This window comes from Lissotriton helveticus, chromosome 9 (genome assembly GCF_964261635.1).
Source record: "Lissotriton helveticus chromosome 9, aLisHel1.1, whole genome shotgun sequence".
NCBI lineage: Eukaryota > Metazoa > Chordata > Amphibia > Caudata > Salamandridae > Lissotriton > Lissotriton helveticus.
Window position 1 is genome coordinate 1072636239 of NC_136070.1, and position 19436 is coordinate 1072655674.

At 46.6% G+C, this 19436-nt stretch overlaps 1 protein-coding gene across 1 annotated transcript in view; it reads right to left on the reverse strand.

Annotated features, from left to right (window-relative positions):
• NUP210 (nucleoporin 210) overlaps positions 1-19436 on the reverse strand; it is a 524741-nt gene that overhangs the window by 50099 nt on the left and 455206 nt on the right. The window contains exon 36 of the mRNA XM_078661451.1: positions 10654-10904. Coding sequence (XP_078517577.1) covers positions 10654-10904 — 251 coding nt within the window. The remainder of the gene's footprint in view (positions 1-10653; positions 10905-19436) is intronic.

Consider the following 19436-nt stretch of genomic DNA (forward strand, 5'->3'; position numbering starts at 1 on the left):
GACTGACCTCGCCGCTGCCCCCGACCGCCCGGACGGCAGTTCCCACGGCCACCACCGCGTTGGGTATTGCCCTGCGGAGCATGGCTGGCGGCGCGTGTGGGCGCACCCCTTCCGTGGCCACGAAAGGAGTGAAAGGCAGCCGATTGCTGGCGCTGGCCCGAGAGACCCAAGGACTTGGCCGTAGCCCTGGAGTCCTTAAAGCGCTCAAGCGCATGGTCTGCCTTGTCGCCAAAGAGGCGACGGCCATCGAACGGCATGTCCATGAGCGTGCTCTGGACATCTGCCGAGAAGTTGGCGGACCTCAGCCAGGCGTGGCGTCTGACCGCCACCGTCGTTGCCATCGCTCTACCTAGCGAGTCGGTGGTATCCAGCCCACACCGGATGGAATACTTGGCTGCATCCCGGCCCTCCACAAGGGCTTGGCCGAGTTTGGCCCGTACCTCCAACGGACACTCTGGCAGCACTTCCGCGACCTTATCCCACACAGAGTGGGTGTAACGTCCCAAGAGGCAGGCGGTGTTGGAAGACCGCAGGCCTAGACTAAGGGACGAGAAGATCTTCTTCCCATACTGGTCATACCTCTTGGATTCCTTGTCCGGCGGGGCCGACGGGAATGCGGTCTGGGAATTGGAGGCCTGGATGACCAGGCTCTCGGGGGTAGGGTGGGAGGACAGGAAACATGGGTCGCCCGGGGCTGGGCGGTGGCGTCTGGCCACGTTCCTATCTACGGGCGAACCCGTAGCGGGCTTGAACCAAGTGCCCAGAAGAACGTCGGTCAAGGCCTCATTAAAGGGCAGCAGAGGCTCGGCCGAGCTTGACTGCGGTTTAAGGACCTCAGTGAGGAGGTTAGTCCTCACGGCCCCGACGGGGAGCTCAAGGCCCAAGGCCTTGGCAGCCCTCATCAGCACCACACTATATGTTGCCCCCTCCTCCGAAGCCACGGTAGGAGGGGAGACAAAACCAGTGTCTGGAGAGGTGTCCAGGCCACTGGCCTCCCCAAGGTCTCCTGTCCAGTCCTCATGAGACTGACACTCCCTGGTCAGAGGGTCCTCAGACCCCTCCCAGTCCTCTTCATCACCTATCTCCTGAAACTCAGGGTTCTCAGCTAATGGGGCCTGTTCATAGAAGTGAAACTCCCCAAACGACGTCTGGAGCGGCGCCCATCGGGGCCGTCCCGGCGCCGGAACAGGAACGGAGATGGAACCGGGGACGGCGCCGCCCGAGGACGGCGCCGGTGGTGACACCTGAGGGTCCGACGCCGGGGAGGTCGTAAGGTCCACCGGCGACGAACCAGATCCCGAAGGAGGTCCAGCGGCGTCCTGCGGCGCCGGGCCCGAAGGCGCCGGCGGCGCTGGAACAACTGAACCCCTCGGCGCCGGGCCCGAAGGCGCCGGGATAACGGGAACCTGCGGCGCCGGGCCCTAAGGCGTCGGCGGCGCCGGGGCCGAAGCACCCGACGGCGTCGGGGCAGATCCCCCCGACCCGCTAGGGGTCCCAGACAGGTCCGCTGGGCCCGAAGGCGCCGCGGAGCCCGTCGGAGGAGAGAGTAGCGCTCGATCTCCTCCGGGCGCCGCGTTGAGCCCAGGGACCGTAGGGTATGGGGCTGGACGCGGCGCCTGCGACTCAGTCGGAGCCGCGTGGGTGGTGTCACCCGAACCCCCGGCCGCATCGCGCGAGCGTCGGGGGGAGTCCGAGGAGCGATGACCCCGCTTGGACTTCTTGTGCCGCTTACCTGACGACGACTTCGACCCGGAGGAGTGCGGCCTACCCTCGGAACTGTGGGGGCTCCGAGCCCGCGACCTGTCCCTCGACCTCCCATGGGATCGGGACCTCTCGCGGCGCGGGACCGACTGCCGGAGTTCGATCCGCCTGCGGGACCGCTCCCGTCTGGCCTTCGAAGAGAGGGCCCGGCAGTCGGAGCAGGCCTTGTCGTCGTGGTCGATGCCGAGACAAGATAAACACACGCGGTGAGGATCCGTGACCGACATCAGGCGGTCGCAATCCTCGCAGTGCTTAAATCCGGGCATCTCTACGTCACCGTCGGAGTCGATATACTTCGAGAACAATCAAAAGTGATCATAAAAGTTAGTCAAAAAATGACTAGGGTTACTGCTTTTTCCAGATCTGCGCTTGCTGGCACGGAAAAAAGAAGAACTGACGTCAGCACGCGGAGGCGGCGTCTAAGTACTCCGACGACGTCATCACGGCGCCCACGACGCCGACGATGGACGCGGAGCCGCAGACGACGCCTACCGACGCGCAAGGGTACAGCTACGGAAAAATTTCCGGATCCAGTCTGACGCCTGGGGATATTCTAAGGTAAGGAATCTAATACAAACGTGTCTCTTTCAGATAGTTACATTCACATATTCCAGCTATGCTTGCAGATTGCATGAAGAAAGATATTCTCTGAGTGATCTCCTTCAACTCAAGAGCTCGAGCATTCAAAGAAAAACAAACCACAAAGGAAATGCACACATTTGTATTTGTATCGTTCAGTATTGGAAAACAGCATTGAGTCCAAGATACTGGCAAATACTCTCATGGACACACTAATAAAAGAGGTTTCTAAACAAAAACCTGTACTGACGTCACTTCATCCCAACCAGTATCATCAAAATGAACTTCAACACCTTCTCTACTGCCATAAGATGGAGGGCTCCATGGCTTTATTTGTACTAATTCCAGAGAAGTCTTGGACTCAAAGATGCAGATTAATGAGGTTTCCTATTGACATAGGCTTTCGCTAGTGGAACTAGAGGCACATGGTTAGGTAAATGGTCACTTGTCGAGATCATTCAGTCTGGTAGAGAGGACCAAGATGCATTTCCCTTTCCCTTGTCCAGTTTATACAGGTAAAGCCCTGAGCATAATTAATGAGAAGTGTTGTGATGGTAAGGACTGAGTGGTGACAAGATAGCTTTGTGCAATACTCAGTGCTCCACAAGACTAACCAATTCAAAGTGATGGTCATAATTCCAGAAGATGAGCTTTAGAAACCTGTTTGCCCAAATAAGAGAAGAAACACAAACATTCAGGTGACTAAAACTAGATCTGGTATTTGAGAAGTCAGACATTAAAACAACTCCAACCATTTTATAATGGGACAAGCAGTCAACTATAAAACCATTGCATGGTGTGTCGGAGTTGAGTGATCTTTCTAAATAGTGATTCTTAATACAAGGACAAATGGCATCAGCCGATCATACAGTGTGGCGCAATATAACTAACAGTAAAGAACAAGTTACTTTATGTAACGCCTCATCTTATAGAAACTACATCTAGTCTCAGATTCCTTTCCTGGAAATAATTCTAAGGTAAGGAATCTGCAGCTTGAAGTGTATCAAATAGTGCATTTTGCTGAAGTCTGTGCAAAAAAATCATATAATAAACTAGGCAAGATTCATATGGAAAAAGCAGTAAATAATTAGCACTGTGAGCATGCCCGAAAGTCTAAACTTTGTCATTATTGAAGAATGATAATATTCTCGCATCTGGATCATAGTCTCCCCCGCTCCAGGGAAGGTAGGGAGGCGCGGGGTTGACTTGAGTGACAACTCTGCAACAGAGGGGGAGAAGAAGCCTCAGGTAATGAAGGCTGCAACTTCAACTGCCAGCGCTCAGACTTACCTCAGGACGTCGATGTAGAATGAAGTCTGCAGGAACGACTCGGGGAACGGGCCCCCAAGCAGGCCGTGGAGCATGGGTGACAGAACAAATGGGGGATTTGGAAGGCTTCGACAGTCAGTGCTTCCAGGTGAAGTTGACTGCAGGAGTTGTGTTCGTCAGCATCATGGTGTACTCCTAGGCCCCACATACAAATAGAATTAGGGTCTGTGGCCGACATCTGCCGTCCACAGGACCCACAAGGCTTGAAGTCTGAAGACATATGTAGAAAAGGCACACTGTTCCATCAACGAGAAGTCGAAGTAGGCTGAAAAATGGCAAGAAGTACCACTACCGGATCCGCGTTGAAGCGAGAAAAGGAGAAACTGTTGTCAACTCATCAGGGGAGGGCTTATATGGACTTCGTTCACATCATATCTGGTGGTCGACATCGCTACGGAGTCGCTCAACGCCTTCTACCAACGTGCAGAGGTACTGCTGTGAAAAATATCCAGATCCAGTAGGCGCCTGAGGAGAATTATAAGGTAAGGAATCTGCAGAGATGTTTTTATCAGATGTTGAACTCAAGTACATTCAGCAATGTAATTTTGGGTGTAATTAAAACCCAACCCTTACCATTTCACATAGTGTTTGTTCAAGACCGTTCCAATATCTTTGTGGGATCATAAACTCCTAACAGTGTGTAAAAAGGTGCCATCTTCTGACTCACTTCAGGCCTTTAAGGGATGAGTCTCTCTTTAAATGCCCAGTTTATATCTGGAGTGGTATAATCAAGGTAAGTAGCAAAACTGACTGAGCTCTTATGGATATGGCCACTTGTCATGGAACGATTAATGCCGTTGTCCATTCTGGGTCTTCAGATATCCCAATGTTTGTCTTCCATGCTTCTCCTAGTTTTGGGAAGGAGTCAGTTGTGTGTATCACTGTTTCATACACTTTGAAGAGCATAACATTCAGTAGTTGTTCTAATGTAAGTTAGGTCTCAATATGGCCGAATTTCAGATTTGGTGTTGCCATATCTATACATGGTTGAAGAGAATATCTCAATTGCAAGTAGCAGAATTGTGAAATATTAATTTCAAATGTTTGCTGTACATCTGAAGATGATCTTGTATGACTGTCTTTTGCTACATTCTTCTATGTTGATATCCCCAGCAGGTCCCATCCTTCAAATTCTGCTAAAGCAATGACTTCTGGAAGAGTGCTAAATGAGTCTATATGCTAGTGAGCAGAAATTTGCAGCATGAGGCCGCTCTTGTCTAGATGTATTAATCAGTGTCAATCTATAGGCAAGTACTCTGGAACACATTTTAAGTTCCATATTTATCAGGGATATTGGTATATATGAATCACATCTTGCGTGTTTTCCCCCAATTATGGTTTCCTCTAGTACCTCAGGTAGGTCTCCTTTTCTCTTGGATGTAGAAACACCGCCTTTGCATTGCATTTGAAACATTTCACCAGGAACCCATTAAGGTCAATGTTTTGCCAGATTGTAATTTTGAGATTTTCTCTGTACTGACCTTAATCTGAGAAGTTTTGGTCTAGTTGATCTTTTCTTCTTTGGATATGTTGGCCATGGAGAGACCCTACCACAGTAGTTTCTAGCTATTCTTCCTGCTACATCGTTGTGGGGAACTATACAACCTTTGCTAGAAACTCAGAAGGTGTTCTGCTCTTGGGCCTTTCTGAATAGATGATGAGTGTCATCCTGAATGCTATAGACTTCTCCAGTTATATTGCCCTTATGATTTAACCAGTAGAGCAATTTTTTGATTTTTATTTTACATGACAAAGGGCAGACTTCTCGGTCTGGCCTCATACATAAATGTTTGTTGGTAGTACACCTTAGATGTTGCCAAGTATGTCCATTATGTCAGTTTGTAGTCACAGTATTCTTCTGTATTAATAACTATTGCTTCAAACTTTTCCACTTTTTTCTCTTTTGTCACTTTAATTCCAAGATAAAGCTGATTGCTCTATCATGGATTACTGGTTTCAGTGCCATTTGTGAGGGAGTCGACCGTTCCTCACTGATCTTCAGGTATTGTTCTACCTCTTCTTTAAGGATGTCTCTACTTTTCATGAGCCGCCATGCATTCAGACACCACAATTTCTGGCATGTGGTTTCTAAATCAATGGTAATTCTTATTGGCAAATGATTGGATAACCCATTTGCATGTGTTGTTGCTTTTTGGACTCTGGCACTCTCAGTTTCTGAAAGAAGCATGTAGTCTACCCTGCAAAAGATTTTGTAAGCTACTGCGAAGAATGTATATGTTTGTGTACTTAGAGGTCATATTGGCCATATATCACATATCCCATAAGAATTCGCCATGGCCACTAGGTGTGGATATAGGAATGTTTGTTATTGTCCACTGGTAGCTAGCACTGTGTGCACAACTGTTGAAATTTGAAATCACCCTCCTATCAATAGTAGGTCTCATGGGGATCTCTGTGCAATGTCTGTAGGAATAACTTAGTCCGATTGGGGTGGAAGGGGATGGGGGTGGGGGTGGGGGTAAGGAGGACACATACTGACTCAACAGTCAAAGTGGATCATTATACATTATCAATTACTATTGTATATCTACCTAGTCTATCTTGCCACACCTGGTCTATTTGAAATCGCAACAAATAAGATGGCTAACCCCATTAAAGGCAGCGTGGAGCACGGAGGCGAACCCAAACCTAGCCAAGAATTCACAGTTAGATCCTACTCGATGGCTTGCTTATAATAGCAGGCGCTCAGCCCCAAATCAGCCCCAAATTATTATCTTCTTAACCATTACCCCCTTTATTTTAACAGTACATTGACATTTCATGCTGACAATGTGATCTTAGCTAGGTTATGATTTATCATTTGTTTTCCAATTTTTATCCAGGTATTATAAACGTATTTAGGAGTGGTGTGACTGTCTGTTTTCACTGTCAAAGTTAAAGTAATTCAAATAATTCCAAGAACTAAACACTTCCTCTGAGTCACTACCAAAACATCTGAAATTCAGTATCTGTGGATAAGCTCACTCAGATCTACTAGTTAGCCTATTGTTCCTCTTAATAAAGGGCTGCAGCTATTTTCCTTTAAATACTGTTGAGCTATTTTGGAATTTGTATCCTTAACACCCTTCTTTAGAAATTGATTCATGCATGCAATTTTACTAGGTTTGGTATTCTATTTTAGTCTTTTATTAGGGAGGAAACCCAATCTAACTTCTCATCAGTCTTGCTATTTTCTGTTATGATTAATTTTCTTCAATCTTTGGGTTTTGGGTAAGAAGTTTTAAATCACAGATTATTACTTTCTCCCAGTTGAATATGATGTGCAAAATGTTTTCCATCCTTGGTATTTCGATTTCTGTTAATCCTTCAAATTGTGAGGATTCAAGCCTCTGTGTTCCCTCTGGTTCTGCGGACATTGATAATGTATTCTGCTTTTTCTTAGACTATTGCCTCCTGGGTCATACTTTGTCAGTACTGCCTTGAGTTTGTCATTCAGAGCTACTAAGTCATATCGATCGAGAATGTTTTATAGTTGTGCACCTTTCATGCTTTCTTGAAAACCTATAAATTGTACATTACCGTACTGGGCCCTTACATCCGCATCTTCTGCTTCTTCTGAAAGGTTTGTTGCTGTGATCATTAAGTTTGTCACTTTTTCTTCCAGCATCATGACTGTCTTCTTTGACTGAAGTACATGGCAAGTTATCCAGTCTACTCTAATGTACTTCTAAGATCTTATCTCATCAGATGAATCGCTAGACTCTTATTACCAATTTTAATTTTCAGCACAGCCCAGTTACTTGGGCAGCATCTACAATAATGTTTGTTTCTTTGTTGCATCTTGAAGTCTTTCCATTTCAAGATTTTCAGGGATTGCTTCTTGCAAATTTCTGTACTTTGATTTTGTGAGCTCCTTGGCCTGCTTTATCTTTGCTCCTTAACTTGTCTCTTTCTGACCTTGTGCATTCTCTAGAGGGGTGATGTGGGGGAATTCCCAAGGAGGGCCCTCTAGTTCTGGGTTCTCTAAAGTCAGTCACGGAAGGCCTCATCCATGACAGATTTGTAGCCTATCCCCATTTGAATAAATGTGGTTATCTTAAAATCTGGTATGGATCAGGCCCTACAGGACAGACTTTGGAGAACCCTGCTATAGATGGCCCAGGCTGTGCTCTACTAATGCCCTGCTCCTAACCCCACTGAGCTTTTTCATTGCTTTAAAGTTTTTTATATTCATGTGTGGTTGCAGGATTTCAAATATCTTGTTTAGCCTTAGATCTTCTTGCTATGTCAAATTAATGCCTTTAGTTCATAGTTTCGCTCTGGTGGGACCTGGGCATCTATGCCCCATGTGGGCCCTTTCAGCTTTCTCAATATATTTATACCCCGAGGGCTGCCGTTTTCTATTTTGCCCCTACGTCAGTATTTGTAGGTTTTCCCTCTATCAGTTAGTGGCAGCTTACATCTCTAGTCCCTCCCACCAATCCCCTTTCTTACTTAATTGTTTGATGGATCGAGGTTTAACTCCCTTCAGTAGTCTGAATGCACCTCTGGTGTTGCCTGTGGCCCATCTATCATTAAATTATGATGCAGGTAACTCGACCTTCCTTGCTCGCTTGCATGTGTAGCAGGTTTCTACACCACACCTCTGTCTGGTCAGATGCTGTCTATGACTGCAGCTCTTTCCTCACTACACTTTATCTGGAGGAGCAGGGTGAATGGAGGTGGGAAGGTCGGGCCAGTACAGTTTGTGTTTTGGCCATGCACGGACCTGTGACCATTCCTAGGACTTCACCGTCATGGTGGTGAGTTTGCTCCAGGAACTCCAGCTCTATTTACTGTCACCATCTTGGCCTCAGTGTATAATTTAAATTAGACTTCTGTTCAGTCCTGTTCTTCTTCTCCCTTGCTCCTCTTCACCATCTGGGGGATCTCATCTGTTTTTGCTGCCACCGGTCCTACCGCTCGGCTGGGATGAAATTTTAGCAGCTGCCTCCTGTGTGAAGGAACAACTCTCAGCCCGCTTAACATGTGGCACTTTTTTACTTCTTGTGTCTGGTACGGCTGGAAGCACGAGCATCGCTTGATTCGAGAGTTTCTTAAGCAGAATTTTTTGTTCCCTCTGCTACAGCATCTGGATGATGTCTGGATGCCCAGCCATAGCTCCTGCTATAGAAGCACAGAGATGAGTTGCCATTGAAGAGTATTTCCAAGAGGGTTGTTAGGACATCTATTGAAAAGCCAATGGAACACATCAAAGCATAGCAGCGCAGTAAGACAGCTTTGTCCATGGATCGAGCCACGGCATCTACAGAATCCCAGCTCCAATAAAGGATCTGTTTAGAGGCATCTAACCCATCATGACCAAATTGGAAAATGCCTTTCTCATGTGGTCCAATAATTTGATAACTACGCTTTGCCAGTTTCCACAGAGCAGGAGACAGGGAGAGTTCACAGATTCAAGAGCGAAGCTATATGTGATACTTTACAGGAAAAAGATCCCCGTCTTTTTTACTCTATCGGGATGAGCCATGGAAAAAGGCTTTTGGGTTAATTTGTGACCACCAGACATTCCAATGAAGCATGTGAATTGCGGGAACCACCTATAGGTACAAATCACCTTGAAATCTTTTGACTGCTGGACCTGAAAATGTTTCTCCCATGCACCTTCTGGTGAAGTATCAGGGCCACCTGCATTTTGTAAATCAAGATACAAGACCGCATCAGCATTATCGGGGGAAGGAGTTTGGTACCAAGAGTCATCTTCTGTGCAGCCGCAATCCTTATTTAGCATGGCAATAGCCACTGAGTTGGACATCCAATAGTTCTTCCATCTTTCGGCCCTAGGAAGAGGCTTTCACAAAAGCATGTCATCAATTTCCACCTTCTGTTACACCACTTGAATGATTTATTCTAACTTTAATAGATTTGAAGTTGGCATTGTAGGCTGCTCTGACCAAACGGGTTCACAGTTCGATCCCCGGCTCCGGCGGCGGCTCAGCTCAGCACCATGTGACTCTGGGCAATAGCTCAGTTAATTTCCACGACGGCCCCCAGCGCCTTGAGACCGTAAGGTTGAGTAGTTCGCGCTTTACAAATACGGATTTACATTAGACATCAAGAAATAGTGCCCGGTCTTTGAGAAGCAAAGCTGTTCCAAGATTTACTCAAGGAAGAAGATGATCCTAGCACAATTTGCAGCTTTTGTGGGGAGATCTTTTGAGAGATTGTTTCCTGCCAGGAGACTTACCTGACTTTAAAGGGGATCGCTTACCCATGTGCCTGTGGGCCTTTGCGTTCATCAACGAACATGAGTCACAGAGTACGATGAGTTCTAAACCCAGAGATTACATTCAGATGTTGTGTGGGTTCTAAGAGGACTTTTTCTTGTGGTACCTGTGACCGGGTTTAAACCTATAATCCTAGAAGAAGACATTTAACCTACTTCCTATCAAAATGATGAGGAATGATGTGGAGAGGGGTTTAAACAGAGATCTTTTTCCTGCACACTGGTTAGTGGCTAATAAAATCCAATGTCACATCCGATGGGCAGAGTCACATGACCCCAGCTGGTGTCACTGGAGTGCTATTGGTGGGGAAATGTTCCTCAAACACAGTCTGGATCCTCACAGGATACTCGTAAGGTGAGGATTTTGAGGCAGAGGTGTCCATTAAACTGTTTATCAAAAATGAACCTTGCACCCCCTTAATTAGAATATTTGGGGATATTTTGCAAGACTCAACATAATGTATATTTTTCACTTTGGGAGAAACAAAGCAACGTAAAAAGCACCCTTATCCGGGGGAGTATTTATCAAGACGAGACAAATGTGAAAAAACAAATTTACAAGGGTGAAAGAAATTAATGAAACAAGCCTTTATCGATTAAATATATATTTCTTTTTACACTGCATTTACAGAGGCGTAGAATGTTATATTTATTTATAAAGGTCATGTATACTTTTTTATTGGTGAATGCTCATACAGGAGAATCAAATGCACACATACTTTTAAAAACTCACTTACTTCTAGATTTTCAAGTATGTCCGTGGCTCCAAATATTTTAACATCAGAACTCATGTGATGGTTGCTTAAGACAATTTCAGTTTGGTCAGCATAAAATCCTGGATTGAAGGGAACATTAGCACTTATTTGCTGCCCAGAGAAAGAGATGCCTTGAAGTGAAGCTGTCACGAGTAGTGCAGTTTTACTCATGGTAAGATGTTTCAGTTGTTTATCACTAAGTCTTTGCATCGATATAGAACAAATATAATGACCTGAAATTATAAATTTATCATCAGATATCCAGTTTTCTAATTGTATCACATTTAGCATCTTTCAAGAAAGGAAGATGCTCATACATGCAAACAACTTATTACATTACTATATACAGATGAATAAAATGCTAGTGAAAGCAAATGTCGTCCAATAACATGTTACAATGAGCAATAGTACAAATTGACACATATTAATACACTGCAAAGGTCAAATTCCTTATTACCCACGGCTTGGGAGCGAAACCTCGCACCAGTATGGGAGCCTGTGCGTGAGGATGTCAAGATCTGGTCCCACAAGTCCCTGTCCATTTACGGCTGGTCAGCTATTTTTAAGATGGTGTTCCTCCCGGGCCTACTGTATCAACTGCAGAATCATCCCTATCCGATTTTCCTGTGGTGGTTTCGTCAGTTGAACTCTGCCTTGGGTCAGTTAGAATGGCGATCCGGACTGGTTTTCTGTCTACGTATTGCGGGGGGCTGGCAACTTCTGACATTTGGTCTTACAATGTTGCATTGCATCTACTTGCTTTAAATGAGTGGTGGTACGGGATAGGGCAGACCCGGCTTATGCCGTGGAGCAGTGCTGCGTGGGTGACCACACTCTACACACTATTCTTTATTCTGACCCGTTGAGACGCTCCCTACCGTCTGCCACGCAGATTGTTTTTCAGATCTGGAGGCAGGTGTTACGGAGGATGGGCTGGTGGAACAGGTTAACTCGGGAGACCACACTATGGCATAATGGCCGCTTTCCGCAATTGGCGATTCTATCTGGGTTCCGCGACTGGGACAGTATCGGGATATCCACATTGGGTAACGTCATGCAGAGTCAGGTTTTAAAATCCTTTCAAGCGTTCCAGAAGGGCTTTCAGATGCCGAAGACCCCATTTTTTAAATACTTACAATTCAGGCATGCTATCTCTCCCAGTCTGGAGGGTCTTGACTCGTTGCCGGAGTTTTTTTTTTTTTTGAGGATATAATTTAATTTTTAAAACTGCCTTCTCTCCTGCTCTGAAGCACGCGCTGGCCCTTACCTGCACATAATTCGTAGAAAGATCACCGCTGTTTGGCGGGTCCGGGTTACCGGGAGGTTGTGGGTGTGAGCGCCATCTTAGTTTGGGGAAGAAGCGCGAGCGCCATCTTGGAGCGTCCAGGTCACCTGGGACGCCGAGACGACGCTATTTAAAGCTCGCTTGAGGAGCGCAGCGGTAACGCGCAGCGGTCGCGCCTTCCCTGCGCCTGAGTCGCGCCAGAGTCCCGCCCGTCTGCGCTCGTCAGCGTCTCGGAGGCGTGTAAGGCGGGGCTCTGGTTGGCGGCTCATTTATAGACCAGGCGCTTCCTGGGTTCGGAGGCGTGTGTTACTTGCCACCTTCGGAATGTTCACCTATAGCGCGGAGTGTTTGTTAGCTTTGCGGTCTCATCCTCAGGGCTGTAAATATCTATTCCCTGGAGGTCGTCTTTTGGGGAAAGGCTGCCCCGCGTGTGGGTGGCGCCCAACATCCTCGTCATCTCCTGCCTCCCCATCTCCTATTCGGAATTATCATTGTGCCCTACTGAACACCAGGTCCCTGGCCCGCCACGCTACGGACATTTGGAATCTTTTAGTAGACTCCAACATATCATGTCTTTTTTTAACAGAGACGTGGCTCGGGGTAGGTTCTGACCCGGATGTTGCCTGTGCCCTTCCCTCTAAATACACCATCTTAAGGAGGGATAGAGTTGGGGGTAGAGGCGGTGGGGTGGCCTTAATAGTGGATAAAGCCTTGGAATGCTCCTCTTTTCCTGTGGAGAATATCGCAGGTTGCGAAGCTTTAGGCTTTTCACTGAGTCTTTCTGCCTCTCAGACATGCACAGGGATTCTCGTCTATAGACCGCCTGGGCCAATCGGCTCTTTTTTCAAAGATCTGCAGGCGGCTCTCTCGGTACCCTGTTTGCGATCAGCACACTGTATGTTGTTGGGCGACTTAAATCTACATATGGACTCGTTACTGGATGCTGATGCATCCAAGCTGCGGGATATTACTGCGCTGCTGGGGCTAGCCCCTTTTATTGACAGTCCTACCCACATCAAAGGCCACACACAAGATTTAGTCTTTTCCACGGTCCCGATTGAGGTGTCCCCACCGCTCCCAGTTCTTTGGTCTGACCACTTTTTAATAAATTTCGTCATTTTGCGCGGATTTAGAGCCAGCCATAGAACGCAGAAGGAGGGGTTCCGTCAGTCCAGAGCGTTTCACCTGGTGACAGCAGATATGCTATCGGATGCTCTCTGTCAACACCCGTGTATACTTACAGGGAACTTAGATGCTGACCTGAATTTGGTTCAGGAATGGCTGCAAATGAGATTTGTAGAGCTGGCTCCAGTGAAGCCAACTAGAACAGTCCCCTGCCATGATTCCGCGCCTTGGTTCACTTCCGCCTCACGGAATATGCGCCAAGACTGTAAAAAAGTGGAAAGACTCTGGCGGCGCAAATATGACCCTGTGGAGAAACTTAAATACCGAGACGTTATAAAACAGTACCACAAACGTATCTCGGAAGCCAAAAAAGAACATCTGGAGCATAGAATAGATCGGGCGGATAACACGAGCAGAGAACTTTTCAGAATTGTGAAAGAGTTTGTTGATCCTGCTGCTGGCGCCCTCACACACTCTCATACAGAAGAGTGGATTAGGAAGTTGGCTGACTTCTTTGTCACAAAAATCAAAATCATTCAAGATTCCTTCCCCCCTGTGGCTCTCCCCGCGGCTGCTGACGACTTATGTCTTACTTGGAGTCCAGTACCATCCTTGGAGGAAGAGGCCAGACCCACACTATCGGTCTTTCCACAGTTGTCCTATGAAACATCGCTGGAGCTACTGTCGCGGCTTCAATCTGGCTCACCCCTGGATGCATGCCCAGCAAAGTGTTTGGGCAGGGTGGCATCAGCAGTAAACAGCTTGTTGAACCCCCTGCTCAATCTGTCTTTGAGTTCTGGAGTGGTGCCCAGGGAATGGAAACACGCGCTTATTCTGCCGCTGATCAAAAAACCTCTGTTAGATCCTTTGCTGCCGGCCAACTACAGACCAATCTCCCTCCTCCCTGCTCTGGCGAAGGTGGTTGAGAAGCATGTTCAACATACACTTACCACCTTTATTGAGAATAACCATTCTCTCCATGATTCTCAATCGGGTTTCCGTGCCAATTATAGCACGGAGACAGCCCTAGTGGAGGTAACCGACGCCATCAGGGAGACGCTCGATCGAAGGGGAAGGGCGATGCTGGTCATGTTGGACTTATCGGCGGCTTTTGACACCGTCCCTCATGCCGGCCTCCTTTTAAGACTCAGGGAGATCGGACTGCGGGGGACGGTGTTGGATTGGTTTCAATCCTTTCTATCGGGCCGCCGGCAGGTGATCTGGGCTCCACCGTTCTCAGCTGAAATGCCATCGCTGGAGGTTGGGGTTCCTCAAGGTTCCATTCTGAGCCCCACCATATTTAACATCTATATGGCTCCTCTGGTGGTGGTAGCGGAGGCTTATGGGGCCCGGATCATCTCATATGCTGACGACACCCAGCTCCTGTTTACGTGCAGCAAGGGAGAGGTTTTTGACGGCGGCAGGATTAAAGACTGTCTGAGTGCAGTCTTCGCGTGGTTTCAGCGGCACAGCCTGAAATGCAACTCGGATAAGTCCGAGTTGCTTTTCTTCGGCTGTGCCCCCGATCCGAGCTGGAGGTCGTGGTGGCCCCAGGACATGTTCCCTCCTGAGAAGTCATCCTCCCAAGTGAAAAATCTGGGAGTGGTTTTTGACGATGATCTATCGTTTCGTCCCCACATTATGGGGTTAGCAGGGAAATGCTTCGGCATTCTTAAAATGCTGAGGAAATTTCTGCCACTGCTTTCCCTGCAATACCGTAAGACTATAGTCCAGGCATTAGTGGGGTCACGATTAGACTACGCAAATGCGCTCTTTGCAGGTCTGCCCAAGTATTTACTGGCCAGACTGCAAATTGTTCAAAATTCGGCGGCCCGAGCTATATTTGGTCTGCCTAGAAGAGCCGGTGCGTCTCTGCTTTTAAATAGGCTGCATTGGTTGCCTATTTCGAAAAGAATCAGGTTCAAAATTCTCACGCTGGCGTTTAAAGCCCTTCATGATGTAGGTCCCAGCTACATAAGGAAGCGTACTGCTTTCTATGTGCCACGGAGGTTGCTGCGGTCAGCAGACTTGGCTAAAATGGAGGTGCCTATCATCAAACGAGTCCGGATGGGAGGGCGGTCCTTTCAATATGTGGCAGCATGCCTTTGGAATGAGCTCCCTTTCTCCCTCCGTAAAGCTAACTGTCTTTTAGCTTTTAGGAAAGAGCTGAAGACCATGCTCTTCGCTGTGTAACCACTGTGACTGCAGCGTCTGCTTTTCGTTGTGTTCTTGGATTTCAGGTCTCTTTGCTAAAGCGCCGGGACACCTCCTGGGGTAGCCGTGCGCTCTAAAAGTATGGCCGTGAAATAAGAAATAAAAATAAGTTCAGCCCGGTGGAGGCCAAGGTATTTAAGGGACACCTCCTGGACCATAAGACTTCCAAAATCTACCAGTCCATAGTTACACACTGTTCCCCTTCGCTGCAGCATTTAAGGGAGGCCTGGGAGGGCGTTGTGGGTCAGATGAAAGAGGAGGACTGGACAGAGGCTCTGGCTTCCCCGCGAGGGGCAGCTTTTGCAATGAGCCTGCAGCTTATTCAATTTAAATACCTTCATCAGGTTTGTTATACCAGGGTCAAGCTCTGGAGGGCAGGCTTGGTGGCTTCCCTGGTGTGCCTCCGTTGCGAGCATGAGAAAGGGACCCTGCTGTACACTGTCTGGCATTGTACTGCATTAGCACGATTCTGGCGGAGGGGTTCTGGCCTGTCTTTCTGAAGTGCTGGGGTGGGAGCTCCCTAATTTGCTGAAGCTAGTCCTCCTACATGTGATGAAAGGGATTGGGGCAACATTTATAAGCGTCATCTCATGCTCCTGGGTTTTACCCTGGCGAAGAGATACATGCCTGCGCCGGGAAAGCCTGTCTAGGGTAGCTGCGCGCATTAGAAATTTAATTAATCATAATAGCTAGAGCCTGGAATGCGGCAGTTGTCCCCTCGATCTCGGCTTTGAAAAATGATGTGGATCTTTGTATGGGTTTGGAGATCCCAATATTAGAGGCCAGGGGTTGTCCACGGAAGCACTATAAGATCTGGAAGAGCTGGGCGGACTACAAAGGCCTGCAGCTTGAACCGCCTCAGGGGGACCGGAGCAGAGACCCAGTGTGACTTCCATATCCCCGACTGCTAGTTCTTCCACTATCTGCATCTACCTGTGATTTGTCTGCAGTTCCTGGGCAGTAAATTGTTTGGTGAAGGATGGGCTGTTATGTTGCTCAATGGCAGTTCGAGTCAGTGATAAATTGCTCCAGAATAAGAGGACAGTGCACTGGGGTTGGTTGTTTTGTGGGACAGATTTAATTTGTATTGCCTTTCATATTTTCCTGCCTTCTTATACGTAAAATTGTCAAATTCAATATTTGTATCTTACATGCGGCAGTTGTCTCTGGGGTACAGAGATCTGCGCCACATGTGATATTTTGACAAATAAAATCTGTTTAAAAAAAAAATAATCCTTATTACCACTGTACAGCAACATTTGCATGAGAATCACAGATCACTTGCCTCATAGATTGCCTTTTACAATGACTTTATACACTGAAGCAATGCTGCTTTTGGTCAGGAGGTCTCTCCAAAGTGATTTTACCTAATTGCTTGAATTTGACCCTTTGCATCAAAGTTTTGGTTAAATTCCTAATTTCAAAATAAATATAAATGGAAACACACCATGGTATAAATGATATCTGCAGCTGTTCCAAGTGTAATATGTGATTGGCGTTTACTGTTGAAGGATCGACGGTGCAGCGTGTCCCACTCAAGGCTTAGCATCTCTTGAGCGACTGGCCCCTCGACCACTGAGCAATAGTAATAATCCACATATTACATTCTGCACATACGGATTATACAATGGGGTTTTGATAGCTGCTCAAGCAAAAAATGCTTAACAGAAGTACAATAAACTGAGCATGAATCGAGAACTTATTCTGGCGTGCCTTTCTTTCTGCAGTGTAAATCGTTCAGTAATTTTTGAGAAATAAGCATTACAAAAAAAAAGAGAGGTGTGTTCTGAATGGTTAGTTCATACATCTCGGACATTAATTCACAGACAATTGTCAAAGTCGAGCTGCCAAAATGTCAATGTACCCCAAAATAAAAAAAATTAAACCTACTGGACAACTCTACAGTGGTCAAACTAGAGACAACACCCTTTCAGTAATGCACTCCAATAAGTCCCAAAATGTCCTGCTTTAACACCTACTCTTGCCAGTGGTGTTTTCGTCACCATACATGAGTTTCCTTAATCTATAAATGATGGTGAGGAGGATGAAGAAATGTCTTAGACTACAATTTAATGGACAGTCACCAAATTGCTGTCTGGCTAAGGACAAAGGGACTAGAAATTAAAAAGAACTGTGGAATAGGATGAAGAAATAATCTTGAGGATTCTGAAAAAAGTGCATCAAGTGCAAAGAAAGCTGTCAGAAACCAGCTACCTAGAGTGTTAGGGTGTGGCAGTATGTATTCTTGTGTCGACTGGGGGTAAGTGGGTTGAGGGTTTGCTATGAAAAGGAGAATTCACCTATGAATAACAAAGTGCTTTCTGAATAATGACTGGCTTTATTGAAAGGAAATGAATGTAGTAATGATAGCTAGTCACTACTCAGGGGAAATATGTGAACAACTAGTGAAAGTCTGACTTCTTCCAGGCCCAATCCACAACCTTCATGTGTACCTGTACTTAAGAGAAATAACTGAGCTGGAGAAGGGATCAATTCCTTCTGACCTTGGTGGGATGTCTATACTGTCTGAAATGGAGCAAAAATGTTTTCCTTAAAGGCAGAAATTTGCCAGGCTGCAGGAGGCCTGCCACAATTGGGAGTTAAATGTGTCACAACTAAAACCTGGTGCAGGAAGCAAACTGTTGTGAGGAAGCAAACTGTTGCGAGGAAGCAATGTCCACAGGAAACTCAATGATGCCTTGGTCCTGGGAAGAATCGCGAACCTCATAAGGAAGGGGAAAGCCGTTGTTCTCTTTGGGAACCTCCCAAATCTGCCTGAAGTGATTTGGCAGGGTGGATGCCAAAAGATAAGGGCCTGCAACCAGAGACTGAGTGAAAGTTTGACAAATGATAGGAGTACCCTGTGGTTATGCACCTGGTGGCAGGATGACTGCAACATGTTAACACCTTCCGCGCTGAGCGTTTTACTGCGCTGCGCTGCAGATTCGCAATTACCGCGTTACATGACGAGCTCAGCTCGTCATGAGCGTACGACAGGCGTACCTCATGACGAGCTGAGCTCGTCATGAGCTTGGAAGGGGTTAAAGGATGTCATTAGAAAGCAGAAGTGGTTCAGAGGTGGTTTGGGGTAGTCACGTTGGACTAATTACAAACAAGTGGAGGCGATGCACTTTGATCACTCTGAACAGCACATGCCAAACCACATGGGTGACTCCTTTAAAGGCTAATAACCAAATAATTAAGATGCATAGCTTTTTATGTGGGGGGAAAAGCAACTCCAACTGCCACTGGAAAACTGGAAAACCTTAAGTATAGCAGTATGAGTAGCTGGGCACAGAATGACCTGCATGAGAACCAAAATGTTAAGATAGACAGATATGATCCATGACACCAGAGAAGACCTCTACAGTACCTCAAGCTGCACCTTTTGTCCACAGGCAGAGGGTGTAGGGAAAATTCTGAATCCAAGACGTGGCCTTAGTCATCTGACCTAGAACACTAAAACAAGGGATACTTTCCATACTCATCCCTTTGAACTGCAGGCTGGATCCACCATGAGTAGAGTTACTTTAACCAACATGACTGTATCCACTGGCAAATGGCTGCCACAATAAATTAAACGGAAAATGTTTGCCTCAATTATTCCATGCATGGCGTATATCAGGGAAAGTCTACCCACATTCAGCAATATCATCTGCAAAAAAGAAATGCAACTCTCCTCATTCAGAAAAGGGGGATAATGAGACACCGCACTCTCAGCAGTGTTCCTTGCTGACTACTTGTTAAACATGCTAGATTTAATAATTTTGTCACAACATTACGCAGTAGTGACACTGTCCTTTCTGTTTTGGAGTGTTGCTTCTAACTTCTGCAACCTCAAGACTTTTCTACCTCCTTTATTACCCTGCTCCAGCATGACAGAGTTAATTCCCTCTGAATCGAGGTCATTGGTAGAGCCCTTCCCTGTAGCATAATTATCTGTAATGCCTCAGAAAATATTCTATCATGTTATTATGCTAGTCTCCACAGTGAAATGGTGCCTTAAACAGACTATACATTCTGCATTTGGCTAGCTGTACTGACGACCCATAGTTGTGCCTAAGTGTAATGGGTTTTACAAACTTTCATTGCTCTGCAAACCAAATCACTTTCAAAGTTTTACTTGCCAAGAAACAGTTTT